This window comes from Eriocheir sinensis, chromosome 14 (genome assembly GCF_024679095.1).
Source record: "Eriocheir sinensis breed Jianghai 21 chromosome 14, ASM2467909v1, whole genome shotgun sequence".
In the NCBI taxonomy this organism is placed as follows: domain Eukaryota; kingdom Metazoa; phylum Arthropoda; class Malacostraca; order Decapoda; family Varunidae; genus Eriocheir; species Eriocheir sinensis.
The window spans coordinates 19,110,682-19,138,181 of record NC_066522.1 but is presented as its reverse complement, the minus strand read 5'-3'; the positions used below and the strand labels follow the sequence as shown (position 1 = coordinate 19,138,181).

The 27,500-nt window shown below is 43.4% G+C and overlaps 1 protein-coding gene across 1 annotated transcript in view; it reads right to left on the bottom strand.

Annotated features, from left to right (window-relative positions):
* LOC126998601 (octopamine receptor beta-1R-like) overlaps nt 1–27,500 on the bottom strand; it is a 126,267-nt gene that overhangs the window by 59,353 nt on the left and 39,414 nt on the right. Inside the window, exons 3-4 of the mRNA XM_050860507.1 lie at nt 25,824–25,962; nt 24,162–24,331 (exon numbers count right to left, since the gene is read on the bottom strand). Coding sequence (XP_050716464.1) covers nt 24,162–24,331; nt 25,824–25,962 — 309 coding nt within the window. The remainder of the gene's footprint in view (nt 1–24,161; nt 24,332–25,823; nt 25,963–27,500) is intronic.

Here is a 27,500-nt window from a genome sequence, read left to right as displayed (position 1 = left end):
GAAGGGGCGGACGCGGGGCGGAGGGCTGACGGCGGCGGTGGTGACGGTGGCGGCGGCGGCGGAGGCAGGAAGAGTGGAATGCGAGGGGAAAAGGTATGCGAGGGGAATGTTATGCGAGGGAAATGGTCTAAAGTGAAAAATTGTGAATGACTCGTTAACTCGTGGCTTGTGGTGGTGGTGGCTTTTGAGGTGCGTGTGTGTGGTGGTGGCCGCTGCTCTGACGGCGATGGTGGTGGTGGAGGAGGAGCAGAGAAATGGCATGAGTGAGAATCGTGATAAAGGAATGAATGGCGACGGGAAGGAGGAGGACGAGGAGGAGGAGGGAGTGACAAAGACTGGCAGTAATAGCCTCGAGTGAATGGGAGAAATTCGTGAGTCTGGGAGAGAGTTGTGAAGGAGAGGTTTGCGGGAGGGAGGAAGGGAGCTGCGTGGGTATGGTGTGAGTGCATGAGGGAGAAAGACACGGGAGAGGAAGAAATGAGGACAACGACGAGGAGGAGGACGAGGAAGTGACAAGGCAGGGAGTAATAACATTGGATGGATGGGAGAAATTCTTGCGTTTGGGAGAGGTTATGGAGGAAAGTTTTTTGGGGTATGGTATGGGCGAATAAGGAAGCCCCTAAAAAATAATGAAATAGATAATAGTTAGGAGCAGTCATGGTAGCTATTACACTATTACAAGCTTCCTATTACTTTCCTTATTTATATTACTTCAATTTAATCTATTCTGTTACGATTCTGCTACATATTGGGATCAACTACTAATATCACTGCTTTAATAACCCCATCAAGTTATATTATTGTCATTACTACAATTACACATTACAATTACTTCATGTCAGCTATAGAGGAAGAGGAAGGAACAACGAGGGACTAATGGCGTTGGCTTGATATGAGAAATTCACGAGTTTTGGCGTCAATAAAGCGTGTTTTGGTGTCTTGTTTTTGACGTGTGAGGATGTGGGGACAGTGTTTGGGGACGTTGGGACGCGGTAGTGTGTGTGTGTGTGTGTGTGTGTGTGTGTGTGTGTGTGTGTGTGTGTGTTTGTGTTTGTGTGTGTGTGGTGGAAGGGAGGAAATCTCGAGCAGGGATGGAGTGTGGAGGGAGGGCACAGGTTGGGTGTTTGGGAGGGGGGAGTGTTGTGAGGGGGTAGGTGATTGATTTAGCTGCATTTTTAAGCTCCATGAAGCTACCTGCGGGCGACTCCTCCATCAGTGTGGTGGCCGATGATTCAGTTAGTGCGGAGAGGGCGGCAGTGGTGGCGGTGGTGGTGGTGGTGGTGATGCCCGGAGGGAAGGTAGTGAAGAAAATGGGATGAGGAAGGAGCGGAATGGAGAGGGTAGGAAAATAAGATCCCGGGACTTTTTGCTGTCTCTGTTTACCTATCTATCTGTCTATCTCCCCTCACCTATCTCTCTCTCTCTCTCTCTCTCTCTCTCTCTCTCTCTCTCTCTCTCCTCTCTCTCTCTCTCTCTCTCTCTCTCTCTCTCTCTCTCTCTCTCTCTCTCTCTCTCTCTCTCTCTCTCTCTCTCTCTCTCTCTCTCTCTCTCTCTCTCTCTCTCTCTCTCTCTCTCTCTCTCTCTCTCTCTCTCTCTCTCTCTCTCTCTCTCTCTCTCTCTCTCTCTCTCTCTCTCTCTCTCTCTCTCTCTCTCCATCTTCGATATGGGCGTTTATGCTGCATCTTTGAACCAAAAAATAATGTTGTTTGGTGCTTTATATATACGAACATTTATTTGCGAACGTTTTCCTTTTTTTCCTTTCTTTTCCTTTTGCCTTCCTGAAGACGCTAAATACCAAGACTATTTTTCCATTTATTCAGGTTTTCCACATTGTTTTGCTACTGGTCTGTCTCCTGTGCCGTATTAAAGAAATTATCGTATCCTTGGCATCCTATATCGTACCTCTGGCGTGGTCCATTAGATCTGCGTCTTCTTTTGTGTACGCAATTATGTCCACGCTGAAGGGAGGGAAAGAGACAGGAGAGGACCGAGGAGATGAAGGTGCGGTCCATTAGAAGCTCCCCTTGTTTAGTCTAAGTAATTATTGTATCACGATGAGAGGGAGGAGGAAGAAGAAGAACGGAGATAGCAAAATGACCGTGAAGAAGTCCAAGGGAGGAAGAATAGCGTAAGGTAAAGAGGAAGAGAGAGGAAAAAAGGAAGTGTGACCGTGGAGGAGAGGGTGAGGAGGAGTGGAAAAGGGAGAAAGGAAAAAAGTATTGACCGTAAGGAAGTATGGGGAGGAGGAAAGAAAAAGGTAGAAAGGAAGAAAGACTCTGTGAGGGAAGTAGGGAAAAAAGGAGAGGAAGAGCAAACTGACCGTGAAGGAGCTAGGGGGAGAAGGAAAGGAAAAAGGAAAAGAAAGGAAAGAAGGAAGGAAAATATATCGTGAAGGAGGATAGGGGAGAAGAGGAAGAAAGCGAGAGAAAGGAAGGAAGGAAGAAAGTCTAATCGTGTAGTAGAGGTGAAGAAGAGGAAAGGAAAGGAGAGGAAAGAAGAAAGAAACTCTGACCGTTAAGGAGAGGGAGGAAAAAGGGAGAGAAAGGCAGGCAGAGAGGAAGGAAGGAAGTCTGACCATTAAGGAGGGGGAGGAAGAAAGGGAGGGAAAGGAAGGAAGAGAGGAAGGAAGGAAGTCTGACCGTTAAGGAGAGGAAGGAAGAAAGAGAGAGAAAGGCAGGAAGAGATGAAGAAAGGAAGTCTGACCGTGAGGGATCCACCGGGAGAGAGAGGGAGAAGTATTGGTAGTATTGGAAAGCGATAATGTTTGGCAGGGGATGAAAGCGCCGGCGGGAGGAGGAGGACAGGGAGTGTGATAGATATTATGCATAGATAAACACGTCGATAAAGAACGGCATTTAATAGATACTAGTTATCTGTTTCTGTTAATGGCCGAGCAATCTAGGTGCATCAACTAAACTTTAATGGATTGGTTTTGAATTGTTGTTTCTTCATCAATGAGGTGCAGTTGGTAAGACTGTGAAAGCGGGGAACTGTTTAATATATATGAATGCTTTGTTTCCACTGGTAGCCGCGCAGAGCAGACCCATCCACTAAAATAATTATTGAATCGGTTTAAAAATGCATGTCTATCAGCAGGTGCAATTAGTAAGATGATATGATAGGTAATACCGTTTAATGTTAGTTATGGATTTCATATCTCTAGATGCATGCATTAAATAATATTGGATTGGATTGGTTTAAAGAATCGGTTCGCCGTGGTGGGGTATAATCAGGAAGAATGCACAGGTGGCTCGGGGGAGGGGGGGCTGGGGGGGCGTTAAAGGGATGCGCCGCCCCCCGCAGGTGAGTATTGGCATCGATAACCGCGCCAAATTACCACTTCTAATGGGAATCGACACACCTGTTACGTCTGCCTTAAGGTGGGGTGAAGAACCTGCGCAAACACACACACACACACACACACACACACACACACACACACACACACACACACACACACACACACACACACACACACACACACACCATGGTTTGTATACATATGCAAATCATGTTTAAATGTATATAAATAAATTATCGATATATTCAATAGTTGGACAATGGCACTGAGAATGGTGATAATGTTTCATTGTTCTCCGTTTGTCCGTCAGTTAGTTAGTTTGTTTGTTTATCTGTTTTTATGTATGTTTGCCGATTACTATAAAAGGAACTGACGTATCACTAAACACTTGCGAACATCCTCAGCAAAATTTTTCAAGCTGATCAAATTTTGGAGAGTAATCCGATAAATGCTGACTGAAGGACAGTTAACGAATGATAACAGCTAAGTAAATATATTAGAGCGGTAATATAGAAGAAATACACCGTCTGTCCTCAGCCTTAGAGATCATAAGTGCTTTTATTCGTTGCCCAAAGCACCCAGCAGTGAGCACTTCCCGGGAATGGTTTGTCCAGTTTCCGTTAGAATAAAAAAATAAAAAAACAGATAAACTACAACAACAGATAATAAAACACAATGAATAACAGATGTCGAATTAGAAATATATCTTTGGCCATTACGACGGGTGATTTGGGATGAGCCGTTCAATAAATTCAAATTAAGACTTGGGCTGGTTATGTTATGGACAGAGTTGGCAGTGAAATCGATGAATGTTTGGCTGAAATAGTGACACATGTGGGATGGACGGAGAATGAACACTACACGAGCCATGAAAGAGATGCATAGACAAGACCCCCCCAAAAAAGAGGTCTGCGTAGTGAAATAAAAGAGAAAACGAACAAAGACGAGTTGAAAGCGGTAGAAAAGCTTATTGTTCTCCAGTTAAAACATCACAGGAGCGTTGATACTGGCACTGATATTGGTGAGTGAAACCGAGAGCATATCCGAGTAAACACGTATGTAATAATAACACTCTCCTCCCTTTGTGTGTGTGTGTGTGTGTGTGTGTGTGTGTCCGCGCCTCCCAGCCCAACAGGAAAGTGTATTGTGTGCCCATCCGAACAGAGACCAGACATGCAGCACTTCAGGTTATTGCGGCTCTTCATTTCCGCATGTCTGAGTGTGTTGACTTAGTATGATCGTGAATGGGAGTGAGAGTCCATCAGAAGGCAGAGCAATGAATAAAATATATGTTAAAGGAGTGGCCAGCGTATGTTATTTGCCTAACCGTCTCAGTGTGGCGTGTGGGCTATTTCGTGGATTCCTGAGTAATGATATTCACCCAGATGATGGAAAGAGACATTTTGGGGAGGCCTTGAAGCAGTGTTTTTCTGAGTCTTCTTTTTGTGATCCAGTTTTCTTTGACCATTTCCTTCGATCAATTTCCATACCTCTTGATACGACTAATACTGCAAGACTACAAGACTCCCACCACCTGTTATATACTTATCTATTTGTGAGCAAGTGGCGTCTTAATGTCTGGTATATTGCAATCCAGTAATGAGCCACGACCAATACTTTGAAGAACCACGCACCGAGTTTTTTAAGTATTGATGAAGGCTGTTTATTTTTTTTTCACGTATTGTACTTGTTGTAAAGGGACGAAAAATATGCGTCTCTACAAGTATTATATGTATTTGAATAAAAGGTACACTATGAATGAGTCCTGGTTTTCGAGAAAGTGCAAAATATAGATAGATAGTTAGATAGATAGATAAACAGATAGATAAAAAAAAATACATCAAGAGAAGAGCTGTGTTTGTCCTCAGTGTCATCTAAAAAAAAAACATAACGCTCAAGAGTATAATAAGTGTCGAACCATTGGACTGTTATTCTAAGATCAGTACGAAGATAAGTGGCGGTTATGGGAACGCTGATGGCTGGCGGACCGGACTGTGATAGCGGCGATAAGGGGAAGGAATGACGCAATAGTGATAAGAAGGATGCTGTTGATAACCAAGAACTCTTGAAGGGTATACAATTATCCATGTCATAAACGTGTGTGTGTGTGTGTCTGTGTGTGTGTGTGTGTGTAGGTAATTTCTAGTTTAACTCCCTCGTTTTTATGTGTTTGGTACGGGACGCGATGTACCGTTACCCTTGTTCGTGTGAGAGGGGAGAGGGATATAGGCAGGTAGGTATGTGGATAGGTAAGCAGGTAGATTGGGAGACCGACAGGTAGGCAGGCAGGTACGTAGGCTGGCAGGCAAGCACGCCAATCCACGCATTTCCAGTGCTCAGTAAGAGGAAATGGGTTCCCCTTTATTTTTGATCGAAAGAATAGCCCCGAGTGCTCCCGATATGGAGGCGAGGGACGCAGCTTTAAAATAAAACAGAAAAATATGAAAAAAATATGAACGCTTTAACATTTTATTTTTATTTTCTATTAGTACATGTGCGCTTGTTCATCCCCATAATCCGACCCCAGTACGGCCTCGTTTTGTTTTTCTTTTCAGTGCCATTTGTGTGTGTATGTGGTGTGTGTGTGTGTGTGTGTGTGTGTGTGTTCATTTCTCATTTTTGTATCTTTGATTTGCATGGTTCTTACAGGTCTGCGAGTGATAGAAACCAAAAGAAACCTTGTCAATATTCTCTGTCCGAGCGTCTTGATCCAAATACTTTTAACTACTGCAACTGCAACTCGGTAGATATCAATGAATAGCATTATGTTGATGGGAAAATAGATGTTTGATTACGTTTTCTATTTCCAGTGAGCAAAACTGTCAAGAGAACGTTTCCAGCACAGTCTAAAGTAACAATGGGAAGTAGCAGTTGATGTATTGTTAGAATTTTATCGACTCTGAAAAAGATCTTTGTACATTCCCGCCATTTTTCACCTCGACTCGTACGGTATACATTTTTTTTTCATTCTTGCACCTTAAATGCATGACTGTTACATTGATGGGATTTAGAGAACGTTTATCGACACTCTTTGCTTTTATCTTTTATGGGAGCGGCGAGTAGCGTTTTTTTTTTGTCCCCTTTTTGTTGCCCTTGAGCCATGTCCTCTGATGTAAAAAAAAAAAAAGTCTGCGCAATGCATTTCCCTATCATCACAGTTTAATTAAGAAGAATTAGATTACTATACAAACTTTCTGAACGAGGAATGTGTCGGCAACTATCTAAAACTGTGGCTGGCATACCATTTGAGAGGAAAAGATTACAATTAAGTGAGGTTCCATAATTTCCTTGCTTATGTTGAGTTAATGGCCAGAGCTGCATGATGGTACAATGTTGGAGAATACCGTTTTTATTATCATCACCCACTTAAAGGTAAATTGGTCTCGTTGTAGGTTTGTAATAGTTTGCGCTGATACAATGTTGGGGAATACCGTTTTTTATCATCACCCACTTAAAGGTAAATTGTCCCCGTAGAATGTTTGTAATAGTTTGCGCTGATACAATGTTGGGGAATACCGTTTTTCATCATCACCCACTTAAAGGTAAATTGGCCCCGTTGAAGGTTTGTCATAGTTTCCGCTGTCTCCTTCCCAAAGCGCCACCCTTGCGTTCCCTTTCCTTCCCCTCGCCCTTGTCACGTCTCATTACCTCCGCCCTCTCACGCTGACTTACCCGCTTACATCTCCCTCGCCTTCCTCACACCCCGCCTTCACCTCTGACTCTCAACATATTATAATCTAAGGCGCTTAAGATTCCCTCGTCACCTTCGAGATCCGGGTATTATTTTGTCCTCCTTACATGAAATACGACGCATAATGGGGTTATTGATGGAATCGTATTAGTATTGTTTTTAGTTTTACCGTCAAGTCATTAGTATCATCGAAGTAATAGCGTCGTATCTAGATTTATTTTCAATTATGCTGATATCACTGTCATTATACAGAGAAACTTCCCCACCAGTCAGTCTGCCATCGCTGCTTTAACCCGGTAGCAGCGACGGGCCAAAATTTGTGGCTTTACCGTGTACCAGCGACGGGCCATGATATAAACCCCCCAAAATAGATGATGCGTAAACTGATCACAAATGCGTTGATATACATCATGAAATGGTTTGCGTGAGTAATGATTTTTTTCTCATTTTTCTCGCTTAGAGGGGCCTTTAAGAAACATGATCCCTGCAGTTACCGGGTTAATGAAAAAAACAAATATGTTGACACTGTACTAATTTTGTACTTAATGCTGTTGTCTGGAAACTTTGGCACATATTTATCATCGTATCTGCACCTCAGTTCGCCTGTTTAAAAAGCCTCTCGTAGTAGTTGCTGGGATATTCATGGACTGTTCCGTGATCCCAGTGATAGTTGTACCCGACGTCTGCATCTTGAACGGGGAAACCATCTATGAAAAATTGACCCCTCTTTCGGCTACCTCTTTGGATTTTTTTTAGGGGCAGCGAGTAGCGGGCTTTCTTTTATTATTGTTTCCTTTTTTTGTGCCCTTGAGTTGTCTCCTTTGTTGTAAAAAAAAAGAGTTACTCTTCTCTGTGGCCTTGAAAAATAGTCCTTATGGGAGCCCGATACGTTTAAGAATATGGACCAATTTTTTCACCGGTTAAAGTTCGTAGGGAAAAGGATGATTGTGTATGGTGAACGATAACCGCTCCCTCAGGTCTTCATATCATACTGTCATTCCGTTATCAGGAAATTGAGCAGTATCTCTTATCCGTATATTTGTGACTCACTATTGAAATATGTGTTTATCGAGAGGCTTGATTTATGACTTTTGCTATATATTATCGTTGTTATATTATCAGGATTTTGCATTCGTATTTTCATCTTCTTTTGCTTACTTTCTGTATCAGTGCTCTTCACGCAAACTGACTCATAAACATCTCACCTGACCTATAGTGTCCAGGAATAGTTCCAAGATATAATTTCGGTACTGAGGATGATGAGTGGTACCTCTTTATAGTGCCGGGGTAGTGGGCAGCATTCCCCTCCTCAGTTAAGGGGTCACACGTCCACTCCGCAGCACCAAACCAGATCTGATAATCGCCCTGTTGAGATACCGGAATAACCATAATCACCACGTTTGCCCAGGTGTTCCCTTGAAGACGCAGAAAGACTAGCCCTCAAGGTCCGCCTCAGGTGCATGGGAAAGGGAATGATAGTGCCAAGATATAATTTCGGTACTGAGGCTGAGTGGCACCTCTTTATAGTGCCGGGGTAGTGGGCAGCATTCCCCTCCTCAGTTAAGGGGTCACACGCCCGCTTCGCAGTACCAAACCTGATTTGATAAGCGCCCTATTGAGATACCGGAATAACCTTAATCACCACGTTTGCCCAGGTGTTCCCTTGAAGACGCAGAAAGACTAGCCCTCAAGGTCCGCCTCAGGTGCATAGGGAAGGGAATGATAATTGTGAACCGGCGGCCAATCTCGTGCGTCTTTTACGATAACGTTGGCGATTTCTTCCTGGATGAGAATCTTTTCACAGCGGTGGTGGTCTTGTCAGGGAAAAGTTACGTCATGCTTTAGATGGTCAAATTTTCTTCAGTGATTTCATATTAAGAAGCAGAATCTAGTTATTTGAAAGAAAAACAAAAAATAAGAAATGCGTTTAGCTGGAAAGGAAAATTTGCTGTTGAAGAGAGAGAAATAAAATATGATACGAAACCATGTTATTTTCGGCTCCCTCCCCACCAAGCGAGAATGATGTCTCTGCCTTATGCTGTTCGTATCCGCGGAAACCTGCTTTGGCGAGCAAGGACGCGGACGAGCCAAGACGAGCCGACAACAAGCCGTGTGTATATGCTTGTGTGGGAGACCGGGGGGGAGGGGTACAAAGTGGTGGGCGTCGTCTCCAAGGCGCTCAACCCTTTCTCCATGGCTGCCTTGCGTCAAAGAGGAAGCGTCCTTCAGGGTCTCTATAAAGTTAGCAAGGCTTTGACTGTATCACTGTGCTTTAATACAGACTGCACATTCGTAACACCCGAAGAATAGCTTTCATTGTTAGCTTTCCGCACTGTGCACTGAGTCCTCGAGCCGGTGACGTCTTGTACTCGTTGTCTTTCCGTTTTCTATTGTGGACTTACCTCTTCCAGTGAGGAGGCAACGCAGCGTGCCATCTGAAAGCAACTGGTGTGCAGGCATCTTCTGAGTCTTGGCATCATATTCACTGTGCTGCATTTTAGCACTACTAGCTTTAGTAGGCATAAGGTAAACTCTATGGCTTTTGAGTTGTAGTTTTGAATAGTCTTTATTTTTTTTACGATAAAGGAGGCAGACCGAAAGGCTAAACAAAAGGAAAATACACGTTGTCTTATAAAAGTCAGATGATAGCCAGTAATGATGAAAATACCCCCCCAAATTTTTTTAGTGCCAGAGATGTTTTAATATCCCCAAATGAAAGATTTTGAGTGGTAGGAATAAACGAAGCGCCGCTTTCTACGTGGTGTACTGGTACGGCTGCCCTGCGATGGGGCCGTCCTTCCCATGAGAGATGGCTTACAAACTTGTCCCTAACGGCTGAATAGGAAAGTGGAAAATTTCTTATATCCCGCGAGACTTCCTGGGAACTTTTATTGGTAGTGTTCTGTCGGAGGACCTTAAATCCGACAATCCAGACTGCCAGACGCCCCCAGTGGTGTGATAGATTTTTTCTTTACATTTTCCACCATATAAAGTCTCATTTTACACCTCCATTTTCGTCAGTAGTTTCCAGAGTGTAGCGTTTATAGCTGTGCCACATCAAAGGTTTGCACATATGTTCTTAGAGCTGCAAACATAATGAATCGACACTCGAATTCTTAAGAGGGCGTCTGGTCTCGTTCAGCCTCGGCAAGCAACATCTCAGCCATATGTTTAACTTATCAGGAGAGTTCAGTGCGTCTGGCAGCCACAAGTTTATAATCAATTACAAATCACAGCATGTAAGATAGAGTTAACTTTGGCAAGATTCTCTAACGAGTAAGTGATCGATCCCGCCGCCGCCCTCATATTACTGTTTAAGTCTTCCGCTGCTGCTTTATCAGGAAACTTGGGCCCGGCAACCCATAACTTTGAACTTTGCCAAGCTAATTAACAAGGAACTACTGGTAATTATGGTTTATATATTGATAATCTTAGTGATAGTATAATTTTTAAAAGCATTTCGTTCTTTAACCAACACAAAAGGCAAATAGAGTCGCGGATAGAACTGACCCACTACACATGTCAGTTTGTGGTAAGTAGAGTTCCATCGCTTCACCATCTACTTAAATACATTTTTCTACGTTACGGTTCCGATCTAGCCACTGCCAAGTCTACCCACTTCAGCCAGTCTCAATTCTGTATTCTTAGCTCTCCTAACCGATAACGCAGTCGATTATGCGAAGGGCTGAACGTCTGGTAAACATGCGAAGAGCCATTCCGGCCGTTCATCGCCTGAGAGGTTGGCCAAGCGGCCGTCCCTCGGCCCGGATGTAGCGGACCCTGCATCCCGGCCGCCGTCAAGAGGGGTCCAGTTGTTGACCGGAACCTTCCTCCCCTTCAGAATGCCGGATCAAGTTTAAGAAGGTTCCCAAATTCCGAATCTCTCCTATTTTCTGGAAATACTGGAAATACATTTTCAGGCGATCAAGTTGCAAACCTGACCCATAGCTGGCTGCCTTCCAAGTAGGGGAGAGGGCCACTGAGTGCCTCAGGGGGAGGTGATACTTTGCTTCCCAGCAGGGCGCGGTAATGCAGGTAAATGATTAGCAGGTGTGGCGTCGACGATTTTAAACCACCAGCATGTCACCTGCGTATAAAATAAGTGACAGATAGCTGTCTATATCTTTGTAAAAAATATTCTTGTGGCATGAAATAAAAAGATGGCGATATATTCTCAAAATATTATCGCTCTTATTATTGTTATTGCTGTTATAATGTCATTATTATTGTTACCGCCCGCAAAAGAATTTTGCGGAAGGTATTGTTTTCAGCTGTGTAAATTATTAATTTTTTTTTTGTCTGTAACGCGATAACTTTTGAACCTTTACAGCCAGGATGTTGAAACTTCATACGTGGACTACTAATGCCCCCCCCCCCACCCCCCACCGGACGAGTTCGATTTTTAAGGTCAAAGGTCAAAGGTCAAGGTCACCGAGGTCGAAAATGCATATTTTCACATTTTGAGCACTCCGACCAGAGGGTGTTGGCAGGAAGTAGAAGAGAGGAGATATTCTCCAGTGTGTAAAAACAAAAAAGAAAATACATAGATAAGCCTTGTAAATAAATGTTTGAACATATTTTCCACTTGCTTTCTTCAGCCTCTCTTCCTTACACTTGCATCCCCAACAACACAGCAGGAAGGTCAGAATAGGGTGGTGTTGGCAGCGGGCGGTTTGCACTCGTTAGAGTGTCCAACGTCTAGTTATTATTATTATTATTATTATTATTATTATTATTATTATTATTATTATTATTATTATTATTATTATTATTATTATTATTATTATTATCAGTATCATTATTATCAGCATTAACCATAATGATATAATTATTATGATAATTATTGATACTGTTAATACTATTAAATGCCGCTACTACTAAAACCATTACTAATATTGATATTGCTAATACTGCTATTGTTGTTATTATGGTTATTTTGAAAGTAGTAGAGGTGGGGGTAGTAGGAGTGGTAGTAGTAGTAGCAGAAGAATAGGGCTAAATATTAGTGCAATCAACGGCAGCAGTAGCAACACGATACCAGCGGCAGCAACATCAACCCAACAAATCACTCCGCTGTCACTGAACAAATTTGACAAGAGTGCCGAGCGGCGTCACTCCCTGGGGGCTCCGGTGATCGATTGGCCGCGGCCGTGGCGTGAACAGGGTCTTCCAACGCGCGGGGAATGGCCAGGGTCACTTAGGCACTGCATGTGCAGGGGAAATGACACGAACGGGGCGGGCACACACGTTTGCATACCTACCTACAAGCACACACACACACACACACACACACACACACACACACACACACACACACACACATTCATTTATATATCACACTTGTTCCATTTCCCTTCTATATTATTCCTACTCATAAAAGAAATATAGAGACTTTTTAAATCTTCCTAACCTGGCATCATTTTTTTTCTGTAACTTCACCAACGTAGAGAAAAATAAAACTACCTCAACATACTTTTCCCGAACTCAATCCCTTCCTTCCCTTCTCACGACCGCCGCCTTTCCCGCCACCTCATTCCCCTCATCAGGCGCCCCTTACAACGAACCTCAGACAGTCTCGCAGGATCATCTCAGGCCGCATATTTTTCGTCTTAACACCTCTTGAGACCCACTTTCCAATCGCTTACACAACCTCAAAACTTCGCCTCACCGATCCTGGCCGCAATCGTCCCTCGGTCCTGTCTGTCTGTCTGCTTCCCTGGCGCCTCCCTTCCTGCCTCCATCGAGTGTCCGAGATATTTTTACGGTTTTCCACGGATATCCACGTCTCCCAAACTGACCCAGAACGAGGTCAATATAGTAAAGTTGAGTTTTGATATATACATTTCAACACACGATCGATGGAAATAAATAAAATGTCTATCAGCTAAATCCACAGCCCTCGAATTACGAATATTTCTCCCGGGACAGCCTCAAAATAAGCCCAATTACGCGGGAAAACCTCGACCCTTTGCAACTCTGCCTGCGTCACCACCTCCCCGTCTTCATCTTCATCTCGCAGCCTTGCATTAGAGGCCCTCCGACCCCTCATCCAAAGCCCCAACCCCCGACCCCTCACCCAACGCCCCAGCCTCCGACCCTTCCATCACCCAACACCACCACCACCTCCTTACCAAATGCCCCCTCCCCCTTACCAACCCCCCACCACCGCCTCATTATCAACCCAGCGCCCCATGCAGCCTCCTCCACCTACCCAACTACCACCCACTGGCCCCTCCAGCATCTCCAGCCCTCCACCTCAGATAACTGCCACTACAATAACATTCCCATCCCAACTTCGGTAAAAGTAATCGCGGACAGCTGAGGGACTTGCAAAAATTCAGTGGTTTATGTTAGTTTTATTTACTTTGGTGCCTCCAGGTCGTCGGTGCGTCTCTCAGGGGTTAGTTTTAGTGTGTGTTTTATATATCTTTTTTTTTCAGTGATAGTAATGAGGGTGGTGATTGTAGTAGTAGTAGTAGTAGTAGTAGTAGTGATAATGATAATAATAACAATAATAACAGCAATATAATGATAATAATTGCAGGTCTGTTTGCCAACGTTATCACAAACCACATAATTAGGCGTCTGTGTGATTTCTTTTCCTCACGAACTTACGAAAACGACTTACATGGAGAGAGAGAGAGAGAGAGAGAGAGAGAGAGAGAGAGAGAGAGAGAGAGAGAGAGAGAGAGAGAGAGAGAGAGAGAGAGAGAGAGAGAGAGAGAGAGAGATGAGAATGATATGACAGAAATCCCGGAGCAGAAAGACAAATAGTGAACCACGAATGTTGGATATCCTGAACGCCCTCCTCCTTTTCCTCTTCCTCTTCCTCTTCCTCTTCCTCCTCATTTCCATTCTCATCTTTATCAGTTTCCCATTTCTCGTTCTCGTTCTCCTTTATGCACGCTTTTCCGATCTGCATCATGCTCAATATTTCTCCTTCTTCTTCTTCCTTATCCTCCTTCTATATATTTTCTTCCTTTCATACTCTTCCTTTTCTCCTCTTTCCATTGCATATTCTCTTCATATTTTTCTCCTTTATGTCTATTTCCCGTTTTTTATGTATTTTCCGTTTTTCCTCAACTTCATTTTTTCTTTTTTTCTCCTTTTTTTTGCTTCTCGTCTTCCTCTCTATTGTGTGCCATCCCACTCCTCCTCCTCCTTCTCCTCCTTATCGTTTCTGCATATTTCTTCTCATATTTTTTTTTCATACTCGATTTCCTTTGATTTCTTTATCCTCCTCCGCCTTCGCCTTCCTCACTCACCTTTTCTTTTCTTTTTCTTATCTTCTTCCCTCTCGACTCGGGTACATGGCGTTATCTTGTTTTCTCTTCTTCCTGTGTTTTCTTATTCTTTCTCTTCTGTGCCTTTTCTTCGTCTATTTCTCTCCCTCTTTTTTTTTCTTTCTCCTCTACCATTTCCTCTTTGTGCCTTTTCTTCGTCTCTCTTTCTCTCCCTCTTTTTCTTCTTTCCTTTTCCTTTTTTTATGTTTTCTTTCTTCTAGGTTTCTTTCTCTTCTTTTCTCCTTAACTTTTTCTCTTCCTCTCCTCCTCCTCCTCTCTTCCTCTCTTTCCCTCCTCATCTATTTGCGGTTAAAAGAGAGAGCTACTCAATCGCCCATCAAGTTTCATTTTCCTCCATCTCTTCCTCCTCCTCCTCCTCCTCCTCCTCCTCCTCCTCCTCCTCCTCCTCCTCCTCCTCCTCCACTTCCTGCGTCATCTCCTCGTTTGTCTCTTCTTGCTCATCTTTCTTCCTCATCTCTTCCCCTCTTACCGTTAATTTCCTTCTTCGTAATATTCATTCCTTTCTTTCTTCCTCCGTCTCCATCTCCTTTTTCCTTCCCCTTCTTCTCTATGTCGTCATTTACTATATCTTCTCCCTCTCTAATCCTTCTTCTTCATTCCCTCTTCCCAACACGATCTAACTTTCTTCTCCTTTGTCTTCTTCGTGTCTTCTCTTGGCCACTTCTTTACACTCTCCCATTGTCTTTCTGCCTCTTCTTCCTCTTCCTCCGCTTCAAAGTTTCCTTGCCTCATCATCTTTTTACAACGTCCAGCTCCTTGTTTTAATCTTCTTCTTCTTCCTCCTACTCTTCCTCCTCCTCTTCAACTCCATTACCCTCTACTCATATGTTTCCCTGTGTTTTCCAATTTTCCTTCTCCTTTACGTTCTCTTTTCCTGTCTTTCCTCTTTACTCACCTCTCTTACTTTACTCCCCCTCCTCTTCCTTCTCCCCTTGCTCCTCCTCCTGCTCCTTCCCCTCCCCCTTCACCCTTTTATATCATTTCTCTATTTTCCTCATGGCCCCAACACTTCCCATTTTCCTTTCTTTTTCGTTTTATACTCTCCTTTTCGTATCTCATCCTCCTCGCTATTCTCCTCTGCTGCCTCGTCCTTCTCCTCCTCCTCCTCTCCTTACGCATTTCCTTACCGCCACTTTCATCTTAACTTCTCTCTCTCCCTCCTCCTCCTCCTCCTCCTCCTCATTCTATTCTAGTCCTTTACCCCGTTTTCTTGTTTCCACGGGTAACTTGCGGATCTCAAACTTGTCCTCCTAAGCCTCCACTGTAATGTTCCCTCGACTTGGCTGCGGCTGTGGGCATGCAAGTCTCTCTCACTCTCTCTTCTCTCCCTCATCCTTTTTCTCTTCCCCTTTCCCTCCCTCGCCGCCGCCGCCACCACTAAGCCCGCCAACCCATCACATCCAGGGAAAACGAGGAGGCGGGGAAATGGGCGGCGGAAAGAAATGCAAATACAAACCATTACGACTTGAGCGTGAAAGGAGTGATGTTATGAAGGGAAAAATATATAGGCTAATGATCGGAGGGGGAGGGGAGAGAGGGGAAGGAAAGGGGAAGGATGGGAAGGCTAGCTGGTATATATGAAGAGTACGGAGGTTTGAGGTGGGTAAAGAAGGGACTTAGAGGAAGAGATTTATGTGATGGGGGAGTGGGGCCAAGGCAAGATAGGTTAAAATACGAAGATTTGTGATTAGATAATGGAGAAGGAGGTGAAAGTTAACCATTTTATATAACAGGGTATGAAGACTTGGGATTTTAATAAGTGTTAGTAATAGTTGAAGGAGGACATTTAGATGCGAACGAAATATGTTACAAAGGAAAACTGTGCTCCATATGTTGGTGGAATAGTCAATGTGAAAAATACGTGTAAGAAAAAGCCTAATAAATAAAAGGATGTTGAAGGAAGAGGATAACGTTTAAATAGTTGATCCAGTTGCTAAGGAAAAAATATTGCAGCGGTATAGAAATTTAAGGAAGAAGAATTCTAATAAATAAAAGGAGGTTGAAGGAAGAGGATAACGTTTAAATAGTTGATCCAGTTGCTAAGAAAAATATTGCAGCGGTAGAGAAATTTAAGGAAAAAGAATTCTAATAAATAAAAGGAGGTTGAAGGAAGAGCATAGCGTTTAAATAGTTCATCCAGTTGCTAAGAAAATCTATGTTCTTCGTTCCTTCCTCCCTTCCTGCTCCTTTTCGTCTTCATTTCCTTCCTCTTTTCCTTACCTTATTTCAACTACCTCATCTTTTTTTTATGCACTTCATCTCCGTATTTTCTTCAGCGGCTCCTTATCCTGTTCGTCCTTTTTTCCTTCCTCTTCTCCTTATCTTACTTTAACTTCCTCATTTTTTAATCTCTTGTCTTTCATCTCCTTCGTATTTTCTTCAGCTCTCTCTTGCTTTGATGTACTCTTTTTCCTTTATTTACCTTACATGTTATGACAAAAACCTTCCTTCTCGATTTTGGTACATAGCGTTATCTTGTTTTCTCTTCTTACTGTATTTTCTTATTCTTTCTCCTCTACCCTTTGTTCTCTGTGCCTTTTTTCATGCCCCTTTTACTCTATGCATCCTTACGTCACTACCAACAACAACAACCATCACCATCACCATTAACAACGCTATCCCATCAGGCAACACCACCACCACCATCACCAAACTGTCATCACCACCATCAAACCGAAATGACCCTCACTGACCTACCACTGCAATCACCTCGACCACCACCTCCTTCATCACCGCCACTGTAATCAAACCGTCAGTCTACGTCACCACCATCATCACCAAGCTGTCATCACCACTCTCAAACCGGAATGACCCTCCCCGACCTGTCACCGTGTCCACCACCACCACCACCACTGTCATCATGCCCTCACTCCTTCAGTCTTCAGCCCTAACCATCCCTAAAGACATCCACGACAACCTCACCATTACCTACGCCACATTCCCTCACCAAGACGTTATATATAGTTAGCATGAAGACTTGTAGATGGAAAGACTGTGATTGTGATGTGTTTGTGTATATGAGAGCGCTGTCTGCTATGAGGGAAGGTTTTAGTCAGTGATTTCTTGGTGTTAGAGAAATATGAAACTTAATAATAGGAGAGAGCTGAGTGATGTAGTAAATAGAAGGAAGGCGATTTTGATAGGAAGCGAGTATACGGTTTGAATACGTTGATAAATGAATATATAGCGCCACTCGCATCTTTATTAACCTTTTTCTCTGTCGTTGCATACTATTCACTCCCTTCCCTTCCTCTTCCGATACCTTTCCCTCCCGTCATCAGCAAGCAAGAAGGTGAAGAATGTACGGTTTGAATAACGCCACTCTCATCCTCGTTCACTCTTTTCCTCCATCGTTGCATACTATTCACTCCTTTCCCTTCCTCCTCCGATGCCTTTCCTTCCCTTCATCAGCAAGCTAGAAGGTGAACTCCTCGTCGTCGTAATCAAAGAGCCGCGTGACCCCAGTCATTCACACCTTTGATGAAAACACCTCCCTTTGATCTCTTAATTGGACCCCCGGCGGAGCTATATGTAAAAAGGTGCGTGAAAAGTGTTTGAAAGAAATAGATTATGTGATCGAAATGGTGAGAAAAATATTAATAATGAGGATGAGAAGTGGAATGAGAACAAGAACAAGAAAGTAGAAAGAAAAGGGAGTAAAGAGTATAGAAGACTGGAGAAAAAGAAGAGAGAATAATGAAAATGAAGAAGAGTGATGAAAACAAGAAGATCGTAATGGTAGAAAAGAATTATAATGAAAATGAGAAGCAAAAGAACAACAACAAGAACAGCAACGTAGATAAAGAAGTAGTAATAATGAATAAAGGAGAATGGAGAAAAAAAGAAGAGTAAATTAAGAATAAATAACGCAGAAAAAGAAGAACAAAAAAGACTGAAAAAAAAAGAAAAAAATAGGAGTTGAAGGAAGAGTGAAAATACAAAAAATAATAACACAGCAAATACAAACCCATAATAATCAAAATACAAAAAAAAAACAAGAAAAAACAAAAAACAAAACCCGATCGAGTACAACCAGAATCCAAATAGAAAACGGGATGTAACGCTGTGCAAACCTGAAGGGGGAGACTTAAGGACCGGGTAAGGATGCGCAGTGTGGACGGGTCAGCTTCCCTCCCTACCTGCCTCTTTCCCTCGCCTCCTCCTCCCCTTAATCCCCCTCTTATCCCTCCCTTTCACTCCTCCATCCCCTCCACCTTACCTCCCATCCCTCACCATGTCTTCCCTTTCCCTTTTGCATTCACCCTCCTCTTCCTCTTCCTCCTCTTCCGCCTCCTCCTCGTCCTGAACCTTCGACTTCGACTGCTTTTCCTCCTCCTCCTCCTCCTCCTCCTCCTTCTTCTCCCCTCTTCCCCATTCGTGTGACTGGCTTTGTTTCTTTGTTCGAGAGGGCCGGGGCACTCAGAGAGAGAGAGAGAGAGAGAGAGAGAGAGAGAGAGAGAGAGAGAGAGAGAGAGAGAGAGAGAGAGAGAGAGAGAGAGAGAGAGAGAGAGAGAGAGAGTAAACTGTTGTGCTAAATTAAACATTGTACTCGGACCGGATTTTTAAGTGAGGAATAAATTGAATAACCAGATTACGGTGGCGGGCTGCACTCAGTTGTTATTCACACCTGAGAGCCGCCAGTGGGTCGTCACCTGCTGGGAAACTCTTTGTGAAATGTGAGAGAATGTTGTCGTTTTTATTAATATTATCATCATTATTAATATTCGTGTTAGTATTAGTATTACCGGTAGATTAGTATTGATATTAGTATTAGTAAATTAGATTATTATTCGAACTGACACTGAATTTATAGACGAGGGAAAAAAGATCGAATGGAAACAAGGAATCGAATAGCATACACAACTGAGTGAAATCCTGGACAAAAACGATAATAGTGAACCCGTAGAAAAGACTGACAAGAGGAGAGGAGGAATCACATGGGACTTAATTCACATCCAACTGAGAACAAAAAATAAACTCGCTGTAGGAACGAGTAAGGAAAAAACGAGTAATACCAGGGAACAAAGAATCAAACTCGCTCGCTGTGTTATGTTCAGGCAAAAATACTTGGAAGTGTAAAAGATTTAATTCGGCCTCTCACTCGTCTCTTCCCCCTCCCCCCACCCCCCCACCCCTCTCCCACGCGCATGCCGTCCACCTAAAAAAATATATATATAAAAAAAGAAAATAAAAAAGTACTGAATGTAATACGTATAAATGTGAACTGTAAAAAGAAAAAAAAGAAAAGAAATGAAACAACGGCTTGGCAAAATAGGGAAGCGTTTAGTGTTGGCGGAAAAATCTAAATTGCCAGAGTGCGAAAAGCGAGAGAGGCGGAAGAAAGGAGGAGAGGAAAAAGTAGCGGAAGCCATGAAAACAAACACACAAACAAATGGCGAACGATAACATAAACAAAGAAATTAATGCATGAGAGGGAGTAAGTGAGAAAAGATAGCCCCATTTGTTCCTCCTCCTCTTCCTCCTCCTCTTCCTCCTCCTCCTCCTCTTCCTCCTCCTAATCCCCCTCTGCCTCCTCTTTCGTATTTCAGCTTCCCTCGCCTCGTTTTCTCTCTCTTTTCCATTCATTTCCTCCTCCCATCCGTTCTCCAACATGCTACATCTTTCCTTCCTTTCCTCCCTTGCTTTATTTCCCTCTGTCGCTCCTCCTTTTCCTCTTCCTCTTCCTCCTCCTATTTCTCCTCCTTTTCCTCTTCATTCTCTTCCATCCCTCTGTCGCTGCCTTCCGATTCTTTACCTCCACAGTATTGTTTTCTGCTCGCACTCATCTCCCTCTTGTTTCCTCTTCCTCTTCCTAGTCCTCTTACTCCTTATCCTGTTTCTCTCTCTTACTCCTCCTCCTTTTCGTTTTCCCTCTCCTCTTTCAATTTCCTTCTTTTGCTTGATCTTGACTCTCACTAAGTCGTCTGTATTCCTGTTCCTTTCCCTCCTGTTTTTCTTTATCTTTCTCCTCCTTTTCCTATTTCTCTTTCCTCTCCTCTTTCAATTTCCTTCTTTTGCTCGATCTTGTCTCTCCTTCGCTAAGTCGTCTGTGTTCTCGTTCCTTTCCCTCTTGTTTCCACTGCCTCCTCCTCCTCCTCCTCCTCCTCCTCGTGAACGTAGTGATGAATGGCCCGCTTCTTCCCATCTTCCTCACAAGCAGTTCCCTGGAGGCCTCAGAGGCGCATCGGGACAGGAAGGTAATTTTGCATGGTGCGCCGTGGGGTAATTAGCTGAAGGGGGGCTTTCTTATTAATGGGGCAGGACAGAGAGAGAGAGAGAGAGAGAGAGAGAGAGAGAGAGAGAGAGAGAGGGAGGGGGAGAGAGAGAGAGAGAGAGAGTTGAGTTGAAGTGAGTTTGGGAAATGGAAGTGAAATACGAAACTCGGCAAATCGGAGAAAATGACATTGAATACTTTCTCTCTTTCTTACTCCTTTCTTTCTTTCTTTCTCCTTCTCTCTCTTTCTCTGTCTATCTCTATCTATCTATCTCTTTCCTATCACTCTCCCTTCATTCTTTTCTCTTTCTCTCTGTCTATATATTTACCTCCCCTCCCCCCTCCCACACACACACACAACCTCCCTCCCAACACACACAGACTCACACACAATACACCCACCCACACACACACACACACACAAACTCACACACACCGCCCAGCCAGCCAAGTCTCGCCGGAAAGTGTGCCAAGGTTAGGTCTCTTATTTTGCAAAGTTTCCCCTCGCGCAAGTTTGTCCATCGTTACTACTTTCCTGATGAGGCCCCGCGCCGTTTTCCACGATCAGATGTCTGTCTCGCAACGACATGGTTCTTGGAAGGCGTCAGGTCGTAGAGGAGGGAAGAGAGAGAGAGAGGGTAACGGGGATAATAGGAAGAAGGGAGGGAAAGGGTAATGAGGGAGAAGGAAAGCAGAAACGTTTGTAGGAGTGAAGGAAGGGAAAGTTCGTGTGAGGGAGGGAATGAGAAATGAAGACGGAAAGGAAGAAGATAAAGAAGAGGGGAAGAGGGAAGCTAGACGTGGGGAAGGAGGAGGAAGGAAGAAAAATGAGGAAATGAACGAAGACAGGGAAATTAAAGGAGGTAGTTGAGGTACAGACAAATGGAAATGGAAAGGAAGAAGATAGGGAACAGGGAAGGTAGACGGGGAAAAGGAGGGAGGGAGGGAGAAAAAAAGGCAGAAATGAGGAAAGGAGCGAAGAAGGGGAAACGAAATGAGGTAGTTAAGATACGGAATGAGAAAAAAAGATGGGGAGAAGGGAGGGAGGAAGAGTGGAAAGAGGGAGGAAAGGGAGAGAGGTTAATAAATGGGGTCAGACGGAAGGAAGAAACGCAGGAGAGAGAGAGAGAGAGAGAGAGAGAGAGAGAGAGAGAGAGAGAGAGAGAGAGAGAGAGAGAGAGAGAGAGAGAGAGAGAGAGAGAGAGAGAGAGAGAGAGAGAGAGAGAGAGAGAACAGTATTGTCTTCTCAAACTCTGCATATGGAAAGTCGGCAAATGGCCTCATAAATAAAACCTGATTCAAAATGCATTCCACTCTGAGTACAATCATTCTGAGGAAGAAAGAAAAACGAAAAAAAGATTGAGAAAAAATTATACTGCATGATAACTATGTAGTACTTCTATAACTCACCTCCCCATACACACAACACACACACCTACGTAAACACCTCATTTCTTTCCTTAATACCTTGAACCTATATAGTGACAGAGCAAGTTCCAAAGTCGGTACCAGATAACGCTGTAAAGAAATATATAACACAACATAGAGAAAAATCATATATACGACATGACACCTAAGCACTTCTAACCCCAACCCCCTTCACCCCTCACACACCTTACAAACACCGCAATCCATCCCTAACACCTTAAAACTCATCGACAGCAAGTTCCAAAGTTCCAAAGTCAATTACAGATAAGGCTCTAAAAGGGACATCAGCCAGACCCGCATCCTGGAGTTGATGGCCGCCGAGTACCGTGTAACGAGACGCTGAATTGCCCTCGCGACCCAGTTTTCTTGCGACGGTGACTCCTGGGCTGATCTCGAGGGTGGGTGGGAGGCGGAGGCGACGTCCCAGTGGAGGCGGAAATTACGGGGAACTGGATATTGACGCGACAGTGGCAGACAATGAACGATAAATGTGCAAAGGAGGGGAAAGAGAGATGGAGAGAGTGAGAGAGATGAACATATGTATTAAAGGAGTATTTTGTCATCGTATAAATTACCCGAAAATAAAATAGACGCTTGTAAACAGAGTAGATGGGCGTATGGTCAGAGTCACGTAGCGCGGGAGAACTCTTACAGATACTTTGCTCATGAACACCGTGGAAAAGTAAAACGAAAGAAACACGAAATGCGAAAACTTCAACCAATAAAGAGAAAGAAAAAGAACAAAGAAGAAAGAAGGAAAAGTTTCGGCGAGCGTAATAAACACGAACGTATATAAATAGAAGCGTTATAAGGAACAAAAACAAGACACTAACTATTGCGTATTGAACTCGGAATATCAAAACACCGAGAACATAACCTGAACATAAAAACTGAAGGTGGAAAAAGCGATATATATGCCTAGAGACAAGTTCGAGAAGGCTAAGAAAAGAGAAAAAAAAGTCCAGTTGGCTGCCACAGAAGTACACTCATTTTCAGCATTACAGGAACGAGCACAAAAAAGTCACATTCTTCTTTTATGGCAAATGAGAGGAGCGTTATAGGGAACAAAAACAAGACACCAACTATTGCGTATTGAACTCGGAATATCAAAACCCCAGCAAGAAAATAACCTCAACGTGAAAACTAAAGTAGGAGAAAGTGATGTATATGCGACAGACTCCAGAAGGCTAAGACAAGAGAAAATAAAAGGCCAGTAGGTTGACACAGAAGTACACTCATTTTCAGCATTACAGGAACGAGGAAAAAATACTCACATTCTTCTTCTATGGCAAATGAGAGATGAATGGTTAAAAATTAGTAAAAGGAATATGCTCGCAAAATACGCTGAGATCCATTAAGAGATAGACAAAGCAGAAAGTCGATAAAGGGAATGATAAAAGGAAAACAAAACGCAATCACTCACTCTACTTACCGAAATACCACTCCAGAAACACGAAAGAGAGAAGAAGAAGAAGGAAAATCATGGAAAAAAAAAGTAATAGATAAACGTAGATATTGAAAAGAACAACAAGAACCGGAGAACCAATACCCAGTCACTTTATTTTCCACGAAACAAAAAAAACAAAAACATGGACGCAGTATTGAGGTTATTTTTGGCAGGGGAAAAAAAGTCCTTCGCAGAAACCTGGTACATAAAGTGGTGTGAAAAAGCAAAACACGAAATGCCCCCAAAAAACAACCAACAGAAAGAGAAAGAGAAATAGATAGATAGACAGAGGGAGAAAAATAACAAGAGAAAAATGAACGGAAAGCAAAACATAGTGAAACAGAGAAATATTGACAGCAACAACAACAACAGAACTGAGAGAAAACAAAAGAGAAGATAACGACGAAAACAAAATAAACCACGTATGGAAACAAAGAATTGTGAACAGCGACAACAACAAAAAGAAGCGAGAGAAAACAGAAGAAAAATAGACGGAATTGAAAACAGACACAGAGAACGAAAATAATATTAATAACAACAACAAGTGAAAACAAGAGAAAAAAAATATGAAAAGAAAAGCAAATACAGAAGAAGCAAAAGGAAACAAAAACAAGAGAGAAAACCGAGAGAGAGAAAAAAAATATAAAAACAAAGAAAATCAACGAATAAAGAAAAAAATAGGACGAGAAAGCCAAACAGATATATACAAAAAGCAGAGAAATAATAAAAGGTGAACACCCCCCTTTAAAAGCGTCAGACACATTCTCTCTACTCACCGGAACACCATCATCTCCTGCCGGTCAGCCTCGCGGTAGATCTTGAAGTACATGACGAGCATGATAACACCGGGGATCCAGAAGGACACGCTGGAGCTGACCACGGCGTAGGCCACGTTCACGCGGAACTCACAAAGGCCGGGCGTGGAGGCGAGACGGTCCAGATGCTCCTGTGAGAGAGGGAGAGAGAGGGTGCGTTTGTATTATAAGTCTGTGTGTGTGAGAGCGTGTGTGTGGGTGTGTGAGTCCGTGTGGCTGAGAGATAGAGAGAGAGTGTGTGTGTGTGTGTGTGTGTGTGTGTGTGTGTGTGTGTGTGTGTGTGTGTGTGTGAGAGAGAGAGAGAGAGAGAGAGAGAGAGAGAGAGAGAGAGAGAGAGAGAGAGAGAGAGAGAGAGAGATGAACACCCAGAGAGAGAGAAAAAAACAGAGACAATAAAAAAAAGTGAGTCAGAGAAAGAGAAAGAAAGAGACACACCGAGAGACAGACAGAGAGAGAGATCCACCCAGAGAGAGAGATGGAGAGAGTTAATTATACGCGTGGTGTGCATAATGCTAATGACATCGGCAGTGCAAAATCTATGAGGCAGGCAGTATGGAGTGGAGGCAGCACAACGAAGCCCGGCCAGCTAGGTATTGGGGGATGGCTGGCAATAATGAGGCGATGACGGGGCTGGAGGAGGCGAGTGTGCGGGCTGAATGGACGAGACAAGCTTGGGACAGGAGGAGGGGACGCAGCTTGTTGATTAGCCGGACCCAGTGAGCGGTAATTGTACTCTCTCTCTCTCTCTCTCTCTCTCTCTCTCTCTCTCTGGCATGGCTCTTTGGCGCTGGTTCGCTCTCTCTGTTGTCCTGTCGCTGTTCCTCTGTCTTTGTCGCTGTTTCTCTGTCACTGTCACTCTCTCTCTCTCTCTCTCTCTCTCTCCCCACACACACACACACACACACACACGAAAGTAATGGTTGAAAATGGCGAGCTATTAAGAAAAGTGGCGATGTTTTTTTAAGGAAAGGCGAAAACAGAAGGTGGACAACTGGTAGTTAGGTAAATAGAGTTCAGGAGAGGGCGAAGGGAAGGGAAGCGAAGAGAGAGAGAGAGAGAGAGAGAGAGAGAGAGAGAGAGAGAGAGAGAGAGAGAGAGAGAGAGAGAGAGAGAGAGAGAGAGAGAGAGAGAGAGAGGAGGAAAGGCGCAGAACACACTCATATTGACGTATTTTGAAGATTTAAAGCACTGTTCACACATGATTGTTGACTATTTGTAGATTCAGTTAACCAATGAACGAAAAAAGAAAGAAAAGTAAGAAAAAGAAAGAAAGAAAAAAGGCTGTGGTATTTCGTGTATGTGTCCGCCTTGGAAACACTGGATTTAAAGAGAAGACAGTATATATAGGGAGCCACAGACAGGCAGACAGACAGAAAGAAAGACAGACAAGGAGATACAAAGACAGAAACAGAAACAGACAGACATGCAAAGATAGACATTCATACAAAGACAGAAACACACACCCTAAAAAAATGTATACTCAGAGACACAGACAGATAAACAGACTGAAACACAGACTGAGGAAGAAAACAAACACCGAGACATACAGAATCATAGACTAAGAAGCAGCCAGACACAGTTGAACACAAACAAACACACACACAAACAGACGGAACCCCCCACCTGTGTCGTGTACCAGCCGAGGAAGATGGGCACCACGGAGATGAAGACGGGACTGAGCCACGCCACGGCCAGCATCAGACTCACTGTTCGCGTCGTCATCCGCAGTGGGTAGTCGAGAGGCTGCACGATGGCGGTGTACCTAAGGGAAGAGGATGAGAAGGGTAAATGAGTGAGGATTAACGATGGTTGGAGGTCGTTGGAGGAGTTTGTGTGTACAGGATGGAAGGATGTAAGAAGGGAGGAGTGTATTTTGTTTGGGGGAGTTGTGGTATGAGTATATATGTGTCTGAGTATATGTTTGTACCTAAAGAATGGCTGTGAGAAGATGGAATTAGTGTAGGTTGATGGGTGGGCGTTTCAGGATGGGTACATGTGTGAGGGAGGAAGTGAAAAATGTGTTGGGAATGGAGTGAAAAGGGGAGTGTGATGTGTAGTGCGTGTGTGTGTATATGTGTGAGTGGTAACTGATCTGAAAGTGACAATTTCGTTTATTTGATGAACCTAAGTGTTGTGTATTATGAAAGGTGACCATGGATTAGTTGGTACTGAGCTCGAATCCTGCCCTGACTGTCGGGGTTCGGTTCCTGGGAGTGTGTTGGGGTCAGAAGAAGCATCACCTTGCTACGTGTAGCGGTAGGCAGGGCACATACATGGTCCTAATTGGTTAGCGTTAAATATCCTCATTGTGTATTACATTTATGTGCCGATAAAATATATAATAATTTATTATATTAACTTCTTAAAAAGTATTGCTGCGGTTTAAAGTTGTATTTTTATACGCATTTGTATTCTTCTAAAACCGGAACATTTTATCTTTATCATATAAAATATAATGCACATGTACATGTAAATTGAATTGCCAGCTCAGTGACGCTACTGTTCACGAGTATTAAACAATCACAGCAGCCTTCTTTGTTGTCTGTCAGCCAGGGGAACATTTTAATCTTTTTCAAAGTGAAGGTTAATTCTTCATTGTTGCTAACTAGAACAACAAAGGGCACCGTGTCGGCCTCTTCACTGAGCGAACTCAAAAACCAAAGTCACAGGCAGCCGCACGAACACGCTTAGGGACAAAGAGACGGCCCAGCTCTCGACACTTATCCTGGAGCTTTCCCTCCTATTCGATTCCCGTTTGTTCTTCACGTCAATATTCAGAAGTTCTGATTCTAGTTTGTTTCATCGCGGTATGTTTCTGTTTACTTAGGTTTCGAGTTTCTAGAAGTGTAATTATTATAGGTACCGCTCTGTCCGTACACTATATAGTTTACCCAAAATGTCTTGTGTTCACCACGCCTGTACCGTGCCACACCTCTCGGGAAAGAAATGTTCGTAAATGCTGGAAACTTGGTCTTCTCTCTCTGCGTTATACTCCCCGATATTAATGATAAATAAACAGCAGTATTTGTCAGCGTTCTCTTAGTATTAAGTCAAGGATTACTTCCCTCTTTGTTTCCCGACATTCTTCAATTTCCTCTGGCCACGTAAAGACAAAAATAGTCCTGCGATATAATGTTAAAATTCAATGTTGATTTTATCTAAATTTCAAATTCCCTTTGGCATGTTCTTGTCAACAGCCGGAGTATCAAACACCGCCTGCATAATAGATTCCCCGACAAAGTAAGGGAATGTTCATAAAAAGTATCGGAGCCTTCGTCGCCGCTCCGTCGTTTACTCTTC